The 22,916-nt window shown below is 42.4% G+C and overlaps 1 protein-coding gene across 1 annotated transcript; it reads right to left on the reverse strand.

Moving 5' to 3' along the window:
- Nucleotides 1–1,257: 1,257 nt before the first annotated feature.
- Nucleotides 1,258–22,578, reverse strand: CRTAP (cartilage associated protein). The gene is made up of 7 exons (XM_071429745.1): nucleotides 21,965–22,578; nucleotides 18,439–18,588; nucleotides 17,676–17,847; nucleotides 15,131–15,259; nucleotides 14,054–14,199; nucleotides 11,967–12,050; nucleotides 1,258–1,788 (listed from the first exon to the last, which is right to left on the reverse strand). Exons 1-7 carry the CDS (start codon nucleotides 22,403–22,405, stop codon nucleotides 1,729–1,731), a joined length of 1,182 nt encoding a protein of 393 aa, XP_071285846.1. The 5' UTR covers nucleotides 22,406–22,578; the 3' UTR covers nucleotides 1,258–1,728.
- Between the last annotated feature and the right edge of the window lie 338 nt (nucleotides 22,579–22,916).

A 22,916-nucleotide genomic window follows, 5' to 3' on the forward strand; every position in this document is an offset into this window, starting at 1 on the left:
GGATATTTCATGGGGTGAAGTGATGGTTTACAATCAAATGCTTGTAAAAAACTTATAAAAGCAAACTTCAATTCTTAGATAAAATTACAATGAGCAGAGTGCTAATATTGCGTAGAGAAAAACCATGAGGAAATATGACACATACAACCCTCTGTCAGTTCAAGGCACACAGCAAGCCAGATTCAGGTCTCCTTACCACAAGCTGAGCTGGCCAAATCTCCTAAAGTTAAAAGGCTCTGGATGGATTTTCATTTTGAAATTAAAACAGTCTGCCCATCAACTTCAGTAGATTAGTTGTGATTTATATTGAAGCAGTTAAAAAAGCCAATCTGATCTTCCAAACACCTTTCACACTCAAATTCAAATGTTTCATTGCTGTCATGTGCTGAAGGACACTGAAACCTCATCCTGTGGATTCTCCTTCTTATTCCCTATAGACACTCAATGGTGTAGACTACTACAGCTTATATAAACTATAGGAGCAACTACTTGGCAACCTAATGTAGATCATGTTTTGCCTTTTTAAAAACTCAAAGCAGATAAGGGTTTGTAATTCATTTTCATTCAGCTGAATTACAGTTCCACCATAGCAGGTGAATGCTCAAATGGATGCTCATATGTGCTGAATGCTCATTTCCCCTTGATGCAAGCAGGATGAAACCACTTGCTGGGCTTGATCCTTGAAAACAAAAGAAGAAAGCACAGGATGAAATCCTGTATCCTTCTCAGATCCCCTTCAAGGGGATTTTTGCTCTTCAGTAGACTTAGGCACTAATTCATTACCCTTCTCTATCACACCTTTTTTGGTCTGTACCAATAGTTCTGTATTGGACTCTGCTGTACAGTTAACAAAAAGGACAGGAATTCACATGTAAATATTTTTCAGTATTCTACTGAAAATCACCTCAGTTTCCACCTGTACTTACCTTTGGATGAAAGCTATGCAGATAGTCCCACCAGGCTGAAAAAACCACACAAGCTATTTTTTTACAGAAGACAATACTAAATTCATCAATCATCAGTATTTCATACAAGACTGGCCCCACCTCAACAGGGACTGTTTCAACAGAAAGAGTAAAAACTGGTAGGAAGAAAAAATAGTTTTCTTCTCAGTTTCATATAGTGGAATTTAATTTAGCTTTCAAGAAAGATCAACACTGCTTTCAGAATTCTTTAAGCAATGTTTACAAGATCATTAGTTGTGCTTTGTTAAACACCTTATTTCAGCTATTCAAATGTACCTTAATATCTTTCAGGTGCACTGGGATTTATTATCACTTTATTCACCATCACATAAAAAGACATATATAAATAATACAATTCATAGCTCAGAAAGAGGAACTGTTATGTCTTCCATAGTTCATAATCTGACAAAAGTTTTTGAGAATTTAGCTGTACTGTTACAACTCAGTACAACAGCACTGAAATGAGGAACCTTAGTGTTATCCCAGAAAACAGAAATGGTCAGTTCTGTTGTGTTTGTGCAAGGGAAAGAAAGCTCAAGGGGAAACTCATGTGCACCAGCTCTGCAGGGTGAAAAGCCATGCTCACAGAAGAGTCAGTGCAGCACGAAGTGACCTTTCAGGAGTGGATCTTGGGACAAAAGGTGCAGCTCAAAGAAGCACCTTTGAGGTATATCTAACTGGAACTACAGGTGATCAAATATAATAGTAAGGAGCAATGGTGAGTCTTCACTTTCTGTAAAGTACTTCCTGGTGGTTTCACTCATCAGGATTCCTTCTTTTCCTCCACTTCTAACAGCTCATCAAGGAATTCCACAACTTCACCCTAAAAATTATTAAATTTAACAGAAAGAAATTAACCCCAAAACCTGGTGGGAAATTTCTGCTATTTTAATAAAAATAAAATAAATAAAAAAATAAAATAAACTGCAATAATAGTTGTGCAAATATTTTTCACACCCTCCATGCTAGACACTAGTACAACCAACCTATAAAATACAGGTAAATGGCCCATACCAGGGTAGCACAAGGCTTGCAGTGACACAGACCTTAAAAGCAGAGAACGTCATACACTTCACAGTAAATCTTCTCATACTTTTACAGGTACTTAAATAGACAAGGAAATCTTCAAACTTAGAGAGGAATAAATGTTTAAAGCACCTGTTAAATTAGGAAGTTGTTAGAATCCCATAAAACATTAAAAAATTTTAGAAAGCTTCAAAATTTGAAGCCAAAGAGTTTTTAGAACCATAACTTTGGCTTTGTAAGTCTGATCTACCTTTTACATTCCCTGTAACACCCTTCAACACACACCTTCTCCATTTTCAACCATGGATCTTCACAAGCCATGCTTCAATGCAGCAAAAATGTGAAGAACCAGAGATACTAGGATGTTTTCCATAGTGGAAACAAATAGACTGGATTTAGATTCAGACCAGAAAATTTACAAGCTGGAGATAACAGCTAACACAGAGCACCAACACAATGTAGCAATCCAACTTTATTTAAACTACTCCTAACGTAGTTCTACATCCTATACCTTAGTTAAATGTCTTCCTGCATTCCTGTGGTGTTTGTGAGGCCCCCAGGACAAGGTGGGAGAAGAGAATCTGACTCCATGTTTTCAGAAGGCTGATTTATTATTATAGTATATTATAGTATATTATAGTATATTATAGTATATTATAGTATATTGTATTATAGTATATTATATTATATCATATTATGCTATACTAAAACTATACTAAAGAAAAAGAAGGATACAGACAGAAGGCTTAACAAGAATGATAATGAAGACTAGTGACTGATTCCTCAGAGTCCAACACAGCTGATGATGATTGGTCATTAAGTAAAAACAATTCACATGAAACCAATCAAACATGCACCTGTTGGTAAACAATGCCCAGACCACATTCCAAAGCAGCCAAACACAGGAGAAGCAAATCAGATAATTATTATTTACATTTTTTTCTGAGGCTTCTCAACTTCCCAGTAGAAGAAATCCTGACAAAGGGATTTTTCAGAAAATATCACGGTGACACATTCCAGCCTGAGTACTCTGGGATGGTACAGCCCCACTGGCTGGAACTTACTGTCTTGTCAACTAAACTACAGCAGCTGAGCTAAAACCTTCTGTGATTGCTTTCAGCACAAGGTAACACCCTCAGTGGTGGAAAGCAGGTGGTCAATAGCAACTGTGCAGCAGCTATCTGGGTCTGGATTGAAGGCACTTGAGACAGTAATTCATGTTTGGACTCAGGTGTTTATTATTTCTTATCAGTAAAACAGTCTCACTACTGTGAGTTCAGCAACTTTTCATTAGAAGGCACAAAATGGCCAACAATCTCTTGTTATAAGGTCTTTTAAGACTATGCTATCCAATTAAGAACTGACACCTAGATTATTTTGCCTTTTAACCCAATAACTGATCCCACAGAGCCTGCAATAAGGACTTTTCTGCCCAATTACAAAATGCCAGCCAAACCCATGAAGAAGAAGGAAGAAGAAGCACAAAGAAGAAATGCAGGACAACACCCTGTGCCCTCCATCTTGCTTCCATCCACAACATACTAAAAATCCCAAAACCTAAATTTATCACCAAGTGATACACCTACACTACTCTCCATAATCTATTTCACACTTTTGTGGATTCTAGTCTATCTTGAAGTCTAGGAAACTTTCTCCATGAATGAGGGTCAAAGCCAGTGCTCCCCTGGGGGCCAGGGCACCCCAGAGCAGACAGAGGAATATTCCCAGTGCCCTGGGTTTCCACAGCAGCATCTCAAACTACTCAAAACTGCCTGTAGCAGCCCATCTGCTGGCACCCTCAGAAACACAAGTATTTTCTGGTTTGCCTTCCATGCACAGTTCAGAAACACTGCCTGAGAGGGGAGACCCTGTGGGAATACCTGGGCCTATCCTCACTTTTTGATATGACTTAAAGTAGAGAGATGCAGATGCTCAATGCTACATTTCCAACCCTTTACTCTAATAACTACAACGTTCTGATAAACTCTCTTTTCTTTAAACCTTTCCGTCCTTTCTTTCTTGACAAAAACACACGGTCTAAAAAAGTCTTAAGATGTAATTTGGGTTTTTTCCAAAATAAATTATCATTTTCTGCTAGAAAACCTGATCAGCTTGTACTCACTCTCATATTTAAATTAATGAAAACTTCTACCAGTTATGCTGAAAGCAAGTCATCCTTGTTTGGATGCTCATTTTCCCTTTGCTTCACCACCCATTCCAAGTCTGTGAACTCTACTGGGCTTCTGAGTCTGCCCAATTGATGTTTACAACCCCAATTGCATTTTTAGCACATTTTTGTCTAAACGGGCATTCCTTCAAAAGGCAGCATCTTCTAGACACTTCCATTCTGAGACTCAAAATTTTACTGTTTTCTATTCTGGTGAGAAAAGGGCATTAAAACTCTGTCAATGAAAATAATAAGAGGAAATAGGGAAATTCTGTCTATTTTGAATACAATAATGGTATTATGGATATTGTGATTAAAAAGTATTAACATCACACTTTTAGGAAGTATGATTAGTCAGGAGAGAAATAATGAAACTAAGCAAACAAAAATAAATGCAGGAGGATAACTGGCTGAAATAACTGCTGTTCTTGTTCCCTGCTTCACAGATCAATCTCAAAAGACCACTGAGATTTTGAAACTATGAAGTGATTTTAGCAAGTCCTAAAGAGTGGCAATTCGTTGTGCTTTGAATTTGTTCAAAAGATTTAAGTATCCAACACATTGTCACACTCATCACTAAGACAGAATTTTTCAGAAGACACACAACACACAGACAAAATTAATGGGTTTTTTTATTTCTAGTATGTTTTCAAATCCAGAAACAGGTAAGAGATGAAAAAGGATATTTAAATGCAACAATATTAGGGAAAAAAGCCCTAAACAAACCTGAAGTCTGAAATCTCTAGTGTCTGAAACTGAGCTCTAAAGGAAAACATTGCAGAAGTTATTGTGGTCTAATTAGATGTACTGAGGAATAAGAGAGGTTGAAATATGGCAAAAATATAAAAACAGTTGCTGAAACAATATACATAAAATATGCTGCAATACAACTGAGTAATTGCCTGGACGTTGGTTATTTTGGAAAAGGCAAAACCTCCAGATTAAAGACAAACAAAACCCCAGTTGAAATATTTTTGCCTGTGCCTTCACAATCAAAATGTGAAACATTTGCAAGTTGTCACTGGAGAGGTTGGCAGCCCAATGAAGAGGTGACAACTCTGCCTCAGAGGAGGAGATGACATTGTCACACGGGCAGCTGTGCCCAGGCCAGCCCTGTCCTTGTCCCATTAGCACTCACTTCACACTGCACCAGACACCCAGCACGGCTGAGCTCAGCACATCCTCCACAGATGCTCATTCCAGGGAAAGAAGCCTTCTGCCTGCTGATATCCAGTAACTTCCTGCTGATCTATGCCTGCAGACCCGGAGTCTGAAATGAGTCTGACACGATTTACTCCCTCTGTGAGACAGAGTCCCTCCTGTCACCTGCTGTGCTCTTTGGCTCCTCCCTACCTTTACAGGAAGAACATCCCATTTTCCATGCTAAGCTGGCTGCAAACCCATAATTTGTTCCACTGCCAGCCACCCGAGAGCACAAGGGCCAGCAGCTGCAAGGCAGGAACACAAACACACGGCTCCAGCCCAGGGCTGATGTCAGGGTGGTGAGCAATCCATGGTCCAAAGGGATTGCTCCTAGGTAGGACATCAGGTGGTGAAGTCTGCCTGGCTTGGGAAGAGAAGGGTTTGCTGCCACAGCAGTAGAAGGGTGACAGTCAGGCAGCCCACAAGTGGGAAGCACACAAGCACACAAGTGGGAAGTACAGCTGGGCTGCTTGGCCAGCTGCAGGGAAGCATTTCCTCCCCACTCAGCCCTCAGTGCACAGTTGTGTCCTCCAGGTTGGCCAGGTATGGGTTGAGCAGCTCTGTGGCACCCCACAACCTCCCTCCCTGTGCTTCCAACCTCTTCCCTCTCATGGTCAGTGGAAAGAGGGACTGACAGATCAAGGATGTATGGGAAAAGATGGAACAGGTATAGCCTGAAATATGAGAGGTGTGATATCGAGCAGAAAATGGGGAATGTTCCCAGACTGGTGTGAGAGGCAGGAGGAATCAGAGAAGCTGATCTGTCCAACTGGAACCTCTAATTATCTGTTAGATATGCAAAGTGAGCACTCTTGGCATAGATTAACAATGGAACAGAGGCACAGACAGAAAGAACAAGTTGTATGCCACAGTAATTAATTCAAGAAGATTTTACTGAGGGTATGTGAGTAGGTGGATTATAATTAAAAAAAAATTAAAACAGAGCTCTTGGTCAATTCTGAATAAGCTAACCCAGGCTAGTGAGATTGGGGCACCATCTAATGAGAAGCTAGAGCACTGGGGAAAAAAAAAGACCTAAAAAGAAGACTGCAAAACTCCTCACTTAGTACCTCAGTGTATTGAGTGTCCAAGACCATGACATACATTGGGCCAGGCCCTTCCTTATGCCACATTAAAAGTCACATTCACACTCACAAAACACAGCTTTTTTAGAGAAACATCTGTACTTTGGAGACTCCTAGCCAACTATTAAAATAAAACAGCAAAGAGGAAGAGTTACGAGTACCTGGCTCTGCTATGGCACACTTGAGGCTGATGGTCCAGCACCATCTTTTCCTTCAACAGCATCATTTAAGAACAGCAGCAAGCAGCAGTTGCACTGCCCACTGACAGACCCAGACACTTTGCAACTGCTTGCAATGAGTGCCTTCTGCAAATGCCAGCATTAATCATTCATGGGTCCTTGCCTCCACCTGTAATCTGTTCTTCCCTTTCTCAGCGGACAGGAAGAGTTATGGGACACAATTAGCTTTCTTGTAATAACCCACATTTTCCAATGCAGGTCTGCTCATGGCCTCTCCTGTAGGGATTCTGTATGTATTGCAGTGGGATATCTCATTCTTCAGGGAAGCAACAGAGAAGACAACAAAGGATAGTGTTCTAGAATGAATTAAGTTCCACAGAAAATTATTATTCTGGACATGCTTTTATGCGTGATTACCAGTGAATGAATAGGAAACAGCTTTTATTCTACCTCATCCAACAAACAGCCTTAAAAGACAACACACAGAGCATGAACAATTGGCTGGATCTTTGTTTCCTTATAATCTATGACCTAGAAGAAAAATATTTATCTCACAAAATGTCCCTCAGTTGTCTTTCAGAGCAAAAATTCAAATTTTGCTGAAGTTCAAAGACCTCAATGATTGGAAACCTGTTTGACAGTGAGAGCAGCAGATTTGATTCCCCCATGTACTGGATGTAGGTGATCAGGTTGTGATAGTGAGAAGGGTGGCCTCTAGGTGAGGATCCTGCAGCCCTGTAATTAATTATTGTCCTGTAACAGCCCTAGTAAACAATGGGAGTAGTCACAATGATTAGGTTATGAAAACCAGCAGATTCTGTACAAGAACAAATAATCACCTTGCAAGAGTGAAGACAAAGGTTTGGTATGGATGACTGTGGAGGACATTTGCTCCATGGACCTGACAGAGCCTGCACATACACACCACAAAGCCCACGGGCCAGCAATGTTTTGGAGAGGGAAAACATTTCAGGGTAACAGTAAGGCATGTGTCAATGAGTGGCTCGGCCTGAAAGGTTTATTCAGCCTTCAACCAAGAGCAAGTTCCTTGATCTAACCTTCAGTTAAAATCTGAGAGTTAACTGTAACCACCTCAAAGCCCTGCCAGAACTTCCATGAGCTGTACAGTCCAGGCTGGACATTCTTCACATTCTAGCTAGGGAAAAAATAAGAAAATCCCTCAATTCTTTGTGCAGAAAAATTATTTGAACCTTAACTTAATTCTTTTTCAGATACTTAGTCCTCAGTGTGACCAACTGGCACATGCATATAGGGCTTTTTTTTTTCAATATTAAGAGAGCTTAGTTGTTTTTTACATGAATATTAACTACTTTCTCAAATATTTTTCCATTTCATTTCAACTATATATTCTGAAACTTTAACTGTTTTTTTTTTCCCATATATTATGGGAGACTACAGTACACTGCAGTTATTACAGCAGTATTTTACAGTAAACCAGTAAATGTGCCTTCCTTTTAACTTACTTATAAAACCTATAAAACATGAGTCAACCCAATTTCAGAGGGACTTCAACATTGCTCCAATTGCACTGAAAGCAGAAGCCTTCCAGTGGCCTTGTTTCAGAGCTCTCCTTATGCTCTCTTGCCTGCTTTATGCTGCATGCAGAGGTGTAAGAGAATCTGGGCAGTAGAAGTTCCTCCTAATGCCAGTACCTGCAGCTTGGGGCCATCCATTTGAGCCCAACCATGCTGGCAGCTTCCCATGCAAAGTGGCTTAAATGGGAGGAGGAAGCCCTTTGACCAAGACACACATCCAGCAGTGCAGAAGCAAGAGGAGAAAGCAGAAGGACCCAGCCATACAGGAAGAATCTCCACTAGAAAATTATGATGGCAAAAAAACCCAAAACAACCTCATCTTTTTTCTTTAAAAAAGTGTGTGCTGAACAGGGACCATAACACTGCCCATTAGCTGGCAACTCTCTCAGAAACAGCTGTCACCAGCTCTTCTCAGGGCAGCAGTGCTGTTAGAGCTGTTTGGGCTGAGGTCACAAGCAGGGCAGGGTTTACAGCACTTAAAACTTGCTGGTACAAGCACACTTGTGTAAATCATCTGACCATATGCAAGGAGCAAGTTAATAAAGCTCAAAGTATGTTGCTAGCAATTCCCAAACAGAAAAGTAGTCTGAATTCAGATTACTATTTGCTATCAGTACTCCACTGGGGGCCTTGTGTTTTGATGCTATTCCTTATGTCCTCTTTCCACCAGTCACATTAGTTCAGTACTTCCTCTTCTTTGCCTTACGTGGATGTGATGAAACACAGAGCCTTTTAATCTCAGCCACTACACAAATGGAACACACACTATACACAAATAAAAAGAAAGATGTCCAAAAAAAGCGGGTCAAAGCTGCCAACAGCTTTTCACCTACTGATTAAGTACCGAAAGAAAAATCACATTGTAGGCTCATCCCCGCCAAATATTTGTGGTTCTTATGTAATTTAGAACAGCTAAGTAGCTATCTCCCCTCCTCCAAAATTCCATAAGAACACTGATTTTTATGGGCCAAAACCATGTCTCACACAATTAGTGTGGTGCTGGAGTTACATCTACACTAGCTGAGTGTCTGGCTCTTAACAGCATCTCAGTTTGCCACTTAAATCTGTGCAGTACCAGGAGCTGTATCCATGATAGCCTTGATGTATTACACATCTGAACAGAAATTAAGAAGCTTGTCTATCCATGGCCAACCAAGATGACAACACTGTAATGTTCTTTTAACTTCCCTGTGGAAAACTGCAAGGATATTTAAGAATAATTACTTTTTCTTAAAAGTAATTTGCAGCTAGCTGGCGCTAATATTCTGTCACCTCCACTGTGTTAAATGTTTGAATTAAGAGTTTTTCATTTCCTTGTGGAAAAAAATTAATAGAGTACCACAAGCAGGACAGTATTTCTTGTAGTAACATATGCAAAAATCATTACTGCCTGTTCCAGCCTCTGCAATTACTGCTATGTATTCCTGAAGAAGCCAAGTGTTTTCACTCTCTTTGCTAAGGGGATTTAGAAAGACACATGGATGATCTGGGATACAGGAGCACTGAGAAGTCTGGATAAAATGAGATTCTCCACTTGAAAATAATGACACTCACACAGGAAGTGATCCTCTTGTCACATCAATCCTTTTGCTTCCACCAAGGGAAAAATAATTAATTTTTTTTCTGCAGATTATCTTGCAGGCTATCTTACCAGAAAGAAACTTCACAAACAGCAAACATGGACCACAGAAACTCACAGAAAGTATGGCCTATGGCCCAAGGAGTACATGGTTTAAATAAACAGAGTGCACTTAGAAGAGAGCTTGCCTCCATCCTTAACAATTTTTAATAAAGTTTTTACTGTAATGCCTTATCTGGGGTTTTCATCAGTTTTCAACATTCCTATGGAACAAACTTTTCTATCCGTGCCAGGAGAAATATTAAACAAAATAAAAAAATTCCACTTATACTACCAGGTCCTGCCCATAGAGCAGAAACTGCAAGGTAGTGGTTTTACTTTTGTGCTATTCCTGCTCTGTCTGCACTCCCTGGAAGTCTCCTGCAGCCAAAGACAAGTTCTGGTAGCCAGGGATTTATGAGTTCACCACCAAAAGCCAGAGCCAAGCCAGAGGCATGGACAGCCTCCATCCCCCCCAGGTTTTTGGGCCCTAGCAAGGGAGGGCACAGAAGCCCTTCAGCTTTTCCCCTGAGAAGAAGAAGAATGGTAACTTTCCTAAACAAAGAGAGTGTGAGGTATCTGCAGCATAGGCAGGCCCAGTAATTTTGGTTGTTTAACCCAAACATATAATCCAGTGTAATGTGACTTCCTTGTCAGCCCAAAGGTTTAACTGAGGTTTACACTGCACCACCCTCCTGCAGATTGCAAGGTCATTTGCAATTGCCCTGGTGAAAGGGGCTGCAGGAATGAAAGCCAGCAACTGAATGCTTGTTTATTCTACACACAGTGCTGGAGACTGAAGATTGTTCCATAACCCCTTCTCCTAACAACATATGGGGAAAACCCTCAAAAAGGACTTCTTCACCCACCTACTTAATTCTTTACCCCCCAGCTTAATTCTTCAGCCCCCTATTCCTCCCTATGTTTTGAAGCAGCAGACAGGAAAGAAGGAAAAAAGTACTAATCAAGTTGATGCTTAACATAAGAAAACATCATGGACAAAGCACAAACCAACAAGGGAATATAAAAAGCACTCAAGTATTTCACACCTTGATGAAAATCCATACAGACTAGTCCTCATCTAAGCTTAACCTTAAAGCAAGCTTATTAAACTATCTTTCAGGGGGTTTAATCCCAATGGAAAGTCTTCCTGAAGTCTGGTAACCTTGCAATGGAATTTTACATAGAGTTGTTTTCAGATCACAAGAATACTGAAGGCAGCACAGACATTACTTCTCTGCTGTAAAAGATTCTCACTCCCTATGTGTTGGATAACAAAAATTGCAAAGGTGTTCTCATTTTTTAACATAAACCATCTTCTAATCATCTTCCTAACTAGAACAGACCTCAGCAGTGCTCATTAAAGATACCCTTGCCTCATGTCACAGCTGAGCACAGCTCTTTCTTTGTCAATGCCAGCAACATTTCATCATTTGAAGATTTTTCTAAACCTCTAAATGAAAGGACCCAAAAACAAAGCAAAAGGCAATCCAAAACCTCCCATGAATTATGCTTTAATTTCAGTCGCGGAAGGAAATGCCCTTTCAACAATTAAACCAAAGTAAAAAAATCCCTTCTTACATATTTTCCAGTGTAAATAGTAGTCATTATATGTTATTTGACCATGAATTCCAACCATCTAAAAAGCATTACTGGGTGACCAAAATGCCACTGAGCAGAAAAAAATAACAGATAACAAGACTTCCTTTGGACAAAAACTACAATTTAGGTGGTTAATTCTGGACAAAATTGTAAGAACCTTTAAATCTAATTTAAATAACATTTTAGAAAAAAAAAAAAAATCCACACCCCCTCCTGGCCCCCCCAAACACCAAACCCAGAAAAACATTTGGTTTAAATATATATGCACCATTTCTCTGCCCCCTGGTGTTACAACTTGAAAACTGGGTTTCCTTTCTTTTCTGTGGGCTCAGTGCATTATACATTTACCTTTGTGTGAATTCTGTCCATGTTTTTTCAAATGGTACTTGATGTTCTTCGGGTTTGTTCTTATATTCCACTAACCAAACAAAAATTTATTATAAATTGGTCGTGGTTACAAGATTTTTCCATATTAGTGCAATCCTGGAATTACAGCTATGTATCATCTTCACTTTAAACGTGATTGCTGCTTTTTTCACCCTGATTTCATTTGTGGAAAACTCACCTCATCATCATCCATCAGATGTTCCTTCGCAAATTCATACAATTCCAGCTGGAGCGTGGTAATGTTGTGGTATCGAACAGCCTCCTATCAAAAAACACCCAAATTTCTGTAACTTTAGGGTAGCAAGACAGGCCAGTGCCATCACATGCCTCCTGAAACCATCCCAGGGAGGTCACACCCAGACCTAGCAAAGGCAGATCCCAGGCAGGGCTCACAGTGCTTGAGAAAGGAAACAGCAGAACAGCAAACAGCCCATTCCAAACTCTTCTGTGGATCTTCCTAAGCACAGGCTTCCTCACTGCAAGAACAAAGCACTCTCCTCCTTCTCATGTTTCAAAGCACTGGCGGGCCTGAGAATAAGGCATGAGACTGCCAGGGCTGAGCAGCAGCCTGTGCCTGCATTCCAGTGGGCTTTGGACAGGAGAAAGGCTCTGTCTCCCAGTGCTGGCTATGGCAGCAGGCAGTTCTGGGAAGGAGACACACGGAGCTGTTTTGCATGATAATGACTCACCAGCCCAGCCTGAGCCCGGGCTTGGGAAACTCTGCAAGGTCACTCACCTGTCCCTCCTCACATCCCCACTATGTGCCCGGACAGCACCGGGTAGCTCAGTCTCACACTTTCACATTTGGGAGTACCAACTGCCATCTACTTTGATTATTCCATTTAACTCCTCTTGGGGAAGAAAACAGGAGACTCCCTCTTTCACAAGAACATCTAAAGGTCAGTGCCAGAGCCAAATGCTGCTGTCACCCCATTATCACTTTTAGAAAATAAACCAGAGGCATTGTGGTTTTCGGGGCAAGTGATTAGGACAGCAATCAACTTCTGTTTATAGCTACATGGATCAAAGTACAAGAAAATACAGCTGTGTGCATTTAATATTTTGTATTTTAAAATCAAATTATCTGTAGTCCCCAGCTCCAGAAGTTATCAATGAAACAGTCAGAGTGCATGTGTAGGGCCCTTGTTCCACCCTCTCTGCACTCAGTATGCCAAATGTGTCTGCGGTTTGCAGTTTCCTACTGTTGCTACCCCTCACTCCCAGCACCACCAAACATTGTCTCCAATATGGTTACAAAGCACCATTCTGTTCCCAAAAGCAGTGACAAAGGAGCAGTTCCCTACCCCTGTGAGCTCAGACTTGCTGCTGCTGCCTGAAAGAACCAAATGCATTTTTGTTGCCTTTTGTCTCAGTTGGCCCTGCAGGGCAGGCCTGGGTTCCCACTGTGCCAATAAAGTGTGTGCTCTAAGAGGCATGACTAGAAGGTACTAAATTTAATTTGTGGAACATGTATTGCTAATGACTAACTGGTTGTACAGCCCATACGACTGATGCCTAAGCAGTCAGTGAGTGTCACAATTTAGCTGCGTGACTTAAATCCTGGTAACAAGAAACGTTAGAAAATCCAATTTGATGTCACAGTCCAGGCTGTAAAATTTCCTTGGACATGGAAATTTAAGAACAGCATGGAAACCCATTTTTAAAATAGTTTTCCAAAGCCAGATGACAACTATTGCTGGATGGACTGGTATCTTCTTTGCAGCAAGAATTTTAATTTAGATAATTGGATGAAATGCAGTCCTGAGCCTCTTTCCATCCTCATCCACCCAACTGCCTTCTAAATGGAGTAAGTGGAAAGCCAGTTTAGCTGGAGTTACCATATTCAGACACATTCCAATGCCCACAGAACCTGAAATAACAAGCGAGTGGGCAACTATGTGTTGGCAAATAATGATTCACAAAAGCCTGAATGTCACTCAGAGATTTCATCATCACAGATTTCAGGGGCCAGCTGCTTTATTTATAAAGGTACATAAAGACATAAATATGCCTAAGTGTCAGAGAAGTACCAGCATGGGTTTACTTCTCATCATATATTATATGCTATCATAGTATACTTCAACAAAAAGGGAAGAGTTACAATGGCATTCACTGTTTACATTATACACTGCACCTCTGTGTGCAACTTTCTATATGGCTTTAACAAAACAGGACTCCAGAAACAGAAGATAACTTACATTTTCCCACTGAATTTCAGAGAAATATTTGAATGTGTCTAAAAGGCATTTTAGGTAATCCACCTACCGATCTGGGCTGAAAATCCTCCTCTTTAAGTCCCCACTTGTCTTTGTGGTACTGGTAATAGACCATGTTCTGTTTCATTACTTCGTCCTTCTCGTCAAACAGAAGGTAACTGGCAGCACAAGAAGCTGCATTCTTCATGTCATTCACTAATTGATAAACACACACCAAAAAAATCCAGGTAAGGTAAATTAACAAATTCCTGCTATTATCTAAGCTCTGGAAAAAACTCAAATGGAAACACAGCCCATACTCTACCTCCTCACCAGCTGCACAGAGGAAAAAAAATTGCTCCCCAGAAACTGTATGCTATTTTTGCTCTGAAACACATAAGGCCATGATTCAAAAATCATCTCATCATCAACCTCTGATTGTTTTCTATGAAAATCCTAACCAAATGTTCCAGGTATCCCAGTATCAGCCCACATCTTGGTGAAACGCACTGGGGCATTTAAGAAACAAAAAAAAAATATATATATTAAACCCCTCCCTACTTCTCTGTACTAGGATTGATAAAGAGGGAAGAGTCAGGGTGTAAGGTGTGTAGTCAAACAACACAAGCAAGAGTCATTAATGGCTTGATGCTACATGGCTGATGTGTCTTCCCTTTGATATTGGAGCCTGCAGGAACAGCTGTAAGGGCTACATGTGTTCTTTACAGTGCAAGCAGCTCCTCAAGAAACCACAACTTTCACTGATTAATTTACCTATCAAATATGTCATCACTGAGCACTGAATACTACAATTTCTTTTAAGTGGTCCCCTCTTTCTTCAAAATCCATTTAGCCCTATTCTAACAGGATGATAAGAATCCACTAGGAAAAAGCAAATAGTATGAAATACTCTGTAGGTTTGTCTGTGGAAGTAATTCTGTCCCATGTCTGTTAACTACAGCGATAAAGGGAGCAAAAGACACCAGGAAACTTAAGGATTTTCTGTCCCAGAATAGTTTAAAATTCAGATTCTGGAGGCCACTACTTACATTCTAAAGCATAAAATTAGAGGAAAAATATTATGAATGGAATCTGTCCCCCATCATCCAACATCAGTGTTGTTTAAGCACAAGAAATTACTACTTACATTTATAATATGCAAACTGCAAGTAATGGTACATGGTGGCCACAAATTTTTCAACGACAAAGCCTCCTATAATAGGTGTCAGATTGCTCTCACACTGCACTTTGCACGCAAGGACTTCAATATAATGGTCTGGAAGGAAGAAAACAGCAACAGAGGATATGGATAGCACAGAGCAAATTGTGATAATCACTCCCATTAGTCACCCATTAAAATCTGGCCTTATAACACTCTCCTGGGTCCTGTGCCTCTGGCTCTTGCTGCTTGGAAGTACTGAGAATCTACAACTCCATCTGAAGTATGAATCAAGTGTTGGTACTAGGCCCTTCTGTAAAAATCTGTGTGGCTGACTTTTAAGGCATCAGAGCTGGAATTCCAGAGAGCTGAGCACTTAGGATTCACTGACACCTACAGGCAGTATGTGGTTGGTGGGTTTTACAGAGTATTACACAGTACTGCATTATGTCCTAGCTGTAAACTTCACAGTGCTTTCTCTCCTTTTCTAAATTTTGCAAACCTTGGCAAGGGAATTACATTATTGCACAAAGAAGGTCCCCGTGGTGCTGAGTACAACTGTGTCACAGACAGATACAGCAGGTGATTGCAAAATAAACCTCCAGAGATGGCTGCCCAGAGTTTGGATGTTTTAAGGGAGAGGAAAGAGAAGAATAGGGTGCTCACAACTGAATAACTTTCAGCCAGGAACATGTAAGTTCACAAGCTTACCCTGTCAAAAAATTGCTATATATAATGCAGGACTATTGCTATATATAATATAGGACTATAGGTGATTTTATCTTCAAGAAAATGCATTTCAAGAAAACCTTCCAGCAAAAAAATTCAAGCATTTTCCAAATATATCACATTCATCAACAGCACAGAAAATAAATATTTTAAAGTCTTGCTTTCCCTCTAAGCCACATTTGGCAGGTGAAAGCAAGTTAGCTAAGCTTGTGCAGCAAATTTCTGACCAAGACAAAAGAACTTTTCATCCCTGACAATTCCTAACATGAAGAACACTGAGGTTAACTAAATATAACTGCTGAAACTAACTAAAAATAACTGGCCAAATGAAATTCCCAGACTCATCTTTCACAAGAGCAGTGGAATGTCCAGACACAGTAGTGCTCAATTCCAGCCAGCAGTTAAAGCCAGAGATGCGAGTCCCTCAGGGAAGTGATCCCATGCAATGAGGACAGCTGGCTTCCTAACACAACTCACTGCTCAGTGATAAATACATGCCTAGGGCAAGACCCAAACACTTCTGGTGAACACTTACTGCTACATCTGCTTCCTGCAGACCCTTGGAGGCAGAATCTCTCCCTGCAACACGAGCACGATTTAGCCCAGCCAGTGCAAATAAATTTGAGTGTTCTTATCTCAAGAGTGAAATACCTGAAATGCATGAACATGGCCATGGTGACATCATGCAGTAATTCCTGCCTTTCCTTCCCATCACTGCTGCTGGGAATTGTCCCTCCCTCCCAAGGAGGCAGAGGGAGGATGATAGTAAGTGTCAATCACAGCTAAGCACAGACACTACTCTTCACAGTGGCTTGTGGATTGTCCACAAGAGGACCCTGATTTGTGCTTCACTCTGTATTTGTTACCCTAGACCCCTGCATGTTTTGCCCAAGAGCAAGTCAAGGCTTGAGAAATAGCCTGCAATAGCTATTCTGTGTCAGCTGCTCTGGTGGATACCAGCTGCACACCATGAGAAACTGAAGCTGCTCATGTATAAACATATTTCACAAAAGCCTCCCCTCACCAAGACATGTTATGGCTTTAGGACAAAAAGTTGGAATAATTTTCCTTAGGGCAACTTGAAACACAAAAAGTACAAGAGAATTTCTAAGTTTATTGAGAAAATATGCAGGTGTTCTCCACAAAAATATTTCCAACAATACTGAGATGTCAGAGCACTGGAGAAATTACTTGTTTCTTTCGCTGCCAAAGAGCATAGGAAATATGCATGTGCTATTTTGACAACAATCAAAAAGGCTGATGTCCCTTTTACTTTGCAAAGCAATGGGTTTTTGGTTTGGTTTTTTTTTTTTGCTATACACACAAAATATAGATGTTACCTACTAGTAAAACTCTAATGCAGGAAAGATTAAAAATAGCCAACAAAACCTTGTCATACTTACGAGAAAGGAGATGCAGATTACCAGAACTACACAAACCAGAAAGCTGATTTCAAAGGCAGGCTAACTAACCACTGAGCCTCAAAGTGATACTGAAATGATAGTCAAGAGACCTGGCTGGATGACCACTGCTACCCAGATGGAGCACCTGTTATCTACATTTCTATGTTACTCTGACACAGAACTTCCATGCTAATGTAAGATCTCTGTTCCGATTTCCTGATAGACCTCATTTATCTTACTGATGACAGCATAAAGTAAACCAGAGTTAAATAGTTTTCAGTGAATCTAATAAACTCCCATTGGCCTAAACTGAGGAACAGGACTTGGGTAACCAATCCTATGAATAAACTAAAATGCACTTTGGGGACATCTTTCCTTCATGTTTCAAGGTAACCACTGACCTGCAATGGAAAGATAGAAGTCTTTAAAGTCTGTGATCTCTCGGGAGCCTTCGCAGGCTGCTATGCAGTCGTCGTAGGCTTTGAAGAACTCGGGAAGAGCCAGTTCCATGTCCGAGATGGATGTGCGCCAGTTGTCCCCATTGTACGCTCTCACCGCCCTGACAAAGAGATTCTGGAAAATTGGCAGCAATGAATCGGCAGTAACTGACCCGTGAGAAGTGCTGTGTAAACTCCAAACACAGCAAATGATGTCTCCAAATTTCTAGATGAGCTGCTCTCCAGATGATGTGAGAACAAACACGGGAGACTAATGGATTTTAACAGGTATTTCCTAGGGAGCAGAGTATGTCATTCCATTTCCAATCAAAAGAAAAGCCTGCTGGAAAGAAGCAGCAGTGTGAGGCTTCGACAGAGATTTTCAGTGGAATCTCAAAGCCAAATGTCTGAGCTATTTTCAGCTGTGCCACTACAGCACTCATGAATTTGGATAACTAGGCACCTGCTTAGCTCCAGCAGCAATCTGCATGTAGCAGCTTTCAGGTACGCCACTCTCTGATTTGCTGTGACTCATTTATGGAACAATGAAGTGCAGGAGAGGTGAGAATTACTGAATGCACCAGGAAAGCAGAACAAAGAGGACTGAGATGACAAAAAGAGATTAAGAACTGAGAACACATAAGCAAATGAGATCCCTGAATCTCACCCAATAAGAGGAGTAATAGACGGTTCCAAAAGAGCAGACTCTCCCAAATAAAAAGCATACCTCATAAGGTTTTATCTCCAAGTCTTTAATATGCTCCTCAGCATCAGGTATGCTCTTATAGTAGGCCATATTTCTTTGCATCATTTCATCATCTGGATGCTTCAGAAGAAATGTGTGAGCTGCTGCAATAGCTTTTGGAAGATTATTAGCCTAAACAGAGATAGGGAAAAGAAGGTGTTAAAGAAAAAGATTACCTGGAGAAAACAAAACAAAACAGTTCAAAGGTTCCCAGTTTTCTCAATGACTTTTCCTGCATTCTGTATACTCACAAATTTACTTCTACTGAGAGCACAGCAGATACAATTGTACAGTAAAACTGATATAATTCCTCTCAGTTTTACTCCTAGAAGAGTGTGAACAATTTACTTAGAAGTCTATCATTTTTGCAGATAGAATAGATGACTGTTGTAAATCAAAAAGATTAGGTTTTATCCCTCCCCTGTTCATAGAGCTGACAAGGCAAAATACCAGGGCTACTGGGAGAGATTAATCTCACAGCAAGTACTGATGCTAACCTATGGATAGTAGTTGGGAGTCATCACTGTTTGTATGTGTTTATGTCATTTATTTGCCTAGCAGCACAGAGGACATTATTAAAATAATGTATCTTCTGGTGGCATTACAAAGTTAGATCATACTGCAGAGACTTGGTCAAAAATTGTGTCCTAAAGCAATTTTCTGTGCCCATTTTTAAACTAACTTTAATCCCTGTTAGACATACTTTGTGAAGTGCACATTTCTCATTTACAACTGTATGTACCAAACATGTATGTACTTCTGTGTGCGTGCCATTTATGATTTCTTAAAATTATATATATATACACCCACATGCATACTTTCGTACATTATATAGTATATATGCACATATTTAGGAAGAGTGAGAGAGAAAGCAAAAGTCTGGGGTATTTGTGAACTGTTAAAACCCCTTTTCTAGGCTGTTCAGTGTATTGATGTACAGGCAATACAGAGCTCCACCTCACATGTGAAACAGCTTCTGGCAGCACATGTTTGAAACCACGAGCAAGAATCAAAGTGTGCACACGCACCCATCTGCTCACACCCATGAAAGGTGCCCTTTCATTTTGGAAAGGAACCTGAGAGATGGCTGCACAGGAGCCAAACTTCAACCCAGCCACTGCTGCTGTGCTGCTAGGAGTGTCCCAGCACTGGAGCTCTGCCAGCTGCCCTTCCTGGCTGTCCCAAAACTACGTGTTTCCAGTCCGCCCCGACTGTGCTAAATGCAAAGGGAAATCTCAGCTGCACTTTCGTCAAATGCCTGGTTTCTTCTGTGCTGTAGCTGTAAACCTGCTTCTTTGGTAGGCTGACATGTCTCATTTTTACTTAGGTCCATGATTCACTCTTGGTTTTAATTTTCACCTCTTAGAAAAAAAAAATAAATAAAAAGAGGTTTTGTAGAAACACACTCCTAAGTGAACTCAGTGGCTCTGAGAAAGCTCCCTCCAGAGGAGCAAGCAGCAGCGCGGGAACAGCTACTCCCAGAATCTTACAACGTGGCAAATTTCTCTGTGAGCCCACCTGAATACACACATGGTCACTCTAAAAATTACATAAAGCACTTCCCTCCGGCTTCTCCCCCTACTATAAACGCTGTTGGAGGGGGTGGAGGGGTGGGGGAAAGGACATTCCTTTCATAGAAACCACCAGCCAGGAAAAAGCCCTTTGGATGCAGCAGTTTGTAGCTCTAGAAGGCAAATTTAGAACTTCCCGAGAAAGATAAGGGCTCGGCACTGAACTACAAATCCAGTACAAAACACAATATAAACAACAGTCACTAAAGGCAAAACCACCAAACTACTACTCAAACTTAATGCAAATGTGATTGAAAAAAGAGTTAAAAGGGAGGGGGAGGGATTCCTACAATTTCCCTCTCACACTCCTACCTGGCAGTTATTTGACTGTATTCAAAATGATAAGAAGAAATTATATTTGGTGTTATCTGTACAGTGCAAACTTTGTACGTGCCACAAGGGGGGAATTAATAGTTAAATTAAGATAAGAAGAGGAAACATTTGTGGTGATGTCATTTTGGTATCCATATATGGCTTTGAGAATTCGAGGAATTCCTGCCCTCTCAGTTAAAAGAAAAGGCAGAGGCTAAAATGTATCAAGTTCTTTTGTATGGTCTTAGGGAAGGCATTAGAGACCAGTGTGATGCTGTGCATGTGGATGCTGTTCTGGTTTCATGAGAACACATTTCCCTGGGAATGTTTGGAAAAACTGCTGAGGAAACAGCACTCCTAAAAACAGGGCACAGCAACAGTTTAGAAGATGTGTGTTTTCAAGAGGCAACCTCAAAATAATGCACAAGCATACAACCCTATGTAATGTATACTGGGATATGTTGGGAGTGAATCCGTAAAAGGGAAAACAATCTAACCAAAGAGCTCAGCTTGTTTCCTCCCCACAGAGAGGCCCTGTTAACCTCAAATGCAAATAACTGCAGTATCTGAGGGGAAGGCAGGAGGGATGGACCTTGATATAGAGAACAGAAGGTGAAGATGAGAAAGGAGAAAATAATCAATAAGATCCTGGACAGTAGAATGATAAGCTAGAACAACAGGATGAAATCTGTTAAGAGAGAAGTGTGTCCCCAAGTCTTGGCTGACCCAAGAGCAAAAGGTAAATACCATTCCAAGGTATTATAGTGTCCCACTTCAGCAGCCAATTTTTGCTTCGTTCCTTCTTGCAGCTGCAATGAAACTGGAGTTTTCCAGGCATGAGGCTATGGGCAAGTCACAGGCTGGGCCAGGCTGCTGCACTTGAAAGAACTGGACCAGAAACGAGCAAGTGAAGAAGGTGGACACGCTGAAGAAGAAGCAGTGAAGATCGTTTGCAATAGCAGAGCTGTGACATGAAGAGTCTGAAAAAGGTTCCAGAGAAGGTTAGAAAGCAAGGCAGATGGAAAGATGGAAAGAGAGGGGCAGGAATGACACAGCTACTGGACACCAGTGGCCAGATGTCTAGGAAGAAGTGGAAGGGCTGATTCTAGGGGATGAGCTGGATGAGTTGTAAAAAACGGGGTGAAGAGGGAGCTGGATGGTATGTGGGTAAGCAGGGGGAAAGACAAGGCACAGGCTAATCCCCCTGTGGGATACAGGAGCGGAAAGAAACAACTGAAAGGTTTGTCGAGGAGAGAATCACAAAGTGTAGGGTTGGCAGCCTAGGGGGGCAAGGAAGAAATGGAGGTGAGGCAGATGAGAACTGGTGTGGAGGAGGAGGTGATGGGAAATGAGCTTGTGGCCCAGAGCAACCTGCTCCGAGGGCCAGGTGAGAGGTGGTCGGCATGACGGGAGGTTTTTCTAGCATCGGGTGCACGAGGCATTTGGGCACACCAGGACACCACGACACTGACAGGCGCGCTTGGCGGGCCTGGAGGCTGACACCGCACCAGGCGAGACTTCGAGAGCCTCCGACAAAGGCGGGGGGAGCGGAGGCAGGACAGCAGAGCGATGGGAGGAGAAAGGAGGAGGGATCAACGAGAGGCAGCGGGTGGAGGGGGGCTCACCTTGAAGTAGGCGAACTGCAGGTACTTGTAGGGCTCGCGGCGCTGGAACTCCTCGAGCAGTTCGCGGCCGGGCTGCGCCTGTCGGAAGGCGGGCAGCCCCTGCTTGCAGCGCCGCAGGCACTGCGCCCGCCGCAGCACCCCGGACAGGAGGCGCAGCTCCTGCAGGGCGGCGCTGCGGGGCGCGGGGGGCGGCGGCGCGGCCGCGCTGCAGTTGCGGTGGCAGAACGCCTCGCTGTCGCGCAGCAGGCGGTACAGCCGCATGCTGACCTCCAGGTAGCTGACGCTCTCGGGCCAGTTCTCGGTGCTGTACTGGTCCAGCCCGTAGCGGTAGGCCGACTCCAGCGGCATCAGCTCGTCCCGCGGGAAGCTGCGGAAGCTGTAGCGCTCGTACTGCGCCCCCGCCGCCGCTAGCAGCGCCGGCAGCAGCGCCGCCACCCACATGGCTGCGCCTCCGACACCGCACAGCACCGCACAGCACCACGTCGCTGCCACCCAGGGCCGGGAGAGGCGGCCCGGGCCCGGGAGGAGGGAAGGGAGAGCGGGCGGGCCGGGGAGAGGGCCGGCAGAGGCGGTCCCGGGGCCGGGAGGAGGGAAGGGAAAGAGGCCGGGGCCGGGCCGGGGCGGTCCCGGGGCGGAGGCGGAGGCGGAGGCGGCCCCAGGGAGGGAGCGCGGCCGCGGCGGGGCGGGGCGGGGCGGGGCGGGCGCAGCGCCGGCTCCTCCGGCCGCCCTCGGTGCTGCTGCACGGCCAGAGGCGGAGCTGGTGCCAGCTGCAGTCGTGTCTGCAAGGAAACTTCTCGTTCATGTGTTTTCCCCAGTGTCCGTGAGAATTGGGGTTTTTTTTCCGCCCACAGTTTAGGGGGTTTGTTTGGAAATTATATGTTCTAAATCAATCTCTTGTACCCTCCTATTTTTTTTTTTTTTTTGGTGTGTGTTTGTCTAGAAAACCTGTGAC

The sequence above is a fragment of the Agelaius tricolor genome, unplaced genomic scaffold, assembly GCF_023055355.1.
Source record: "Agelaius tricolor isolate 1412-34295 unplaced genomic scaffold, bAgeTri1.0.p SCAF_6, whole genome shotgun sequence".
Lineage (NCBI taxonomy): Eukaryota > Metazoa > Chordata > Aves > Passeriformes > Icteridae > Agelaius > Agelaius tricolor.

What these genes read in the sequence shown, in the direction of transcription:
- CRTAP (XM_071429745.1), bottom strand. Translation starts at nt 22,405, where the DNA reads ATGTGGGTGGCGGCGCTGCTGCCGGCGCTGCTAGCGGCGGCGGGGGCG. An exon ending in TGCAGTTCGCCTACTTCAAG is followed by an intron (nt 18,589 to 21,964) that starts GTGAGCCCCCCT and finishes ATCTCTGTTTAG; the next exon opens with GCTAATAATCTTCCAAAAGC. An exon ending in ATCTGATGGATGATGATGAG is followed by an intron (nt 1,789 to 11,966) that starts GTGAGTTTTCCA and finishes AATAATTTTTAG; the next exon opens with GGTGAAGTTGTGGAATTCCT.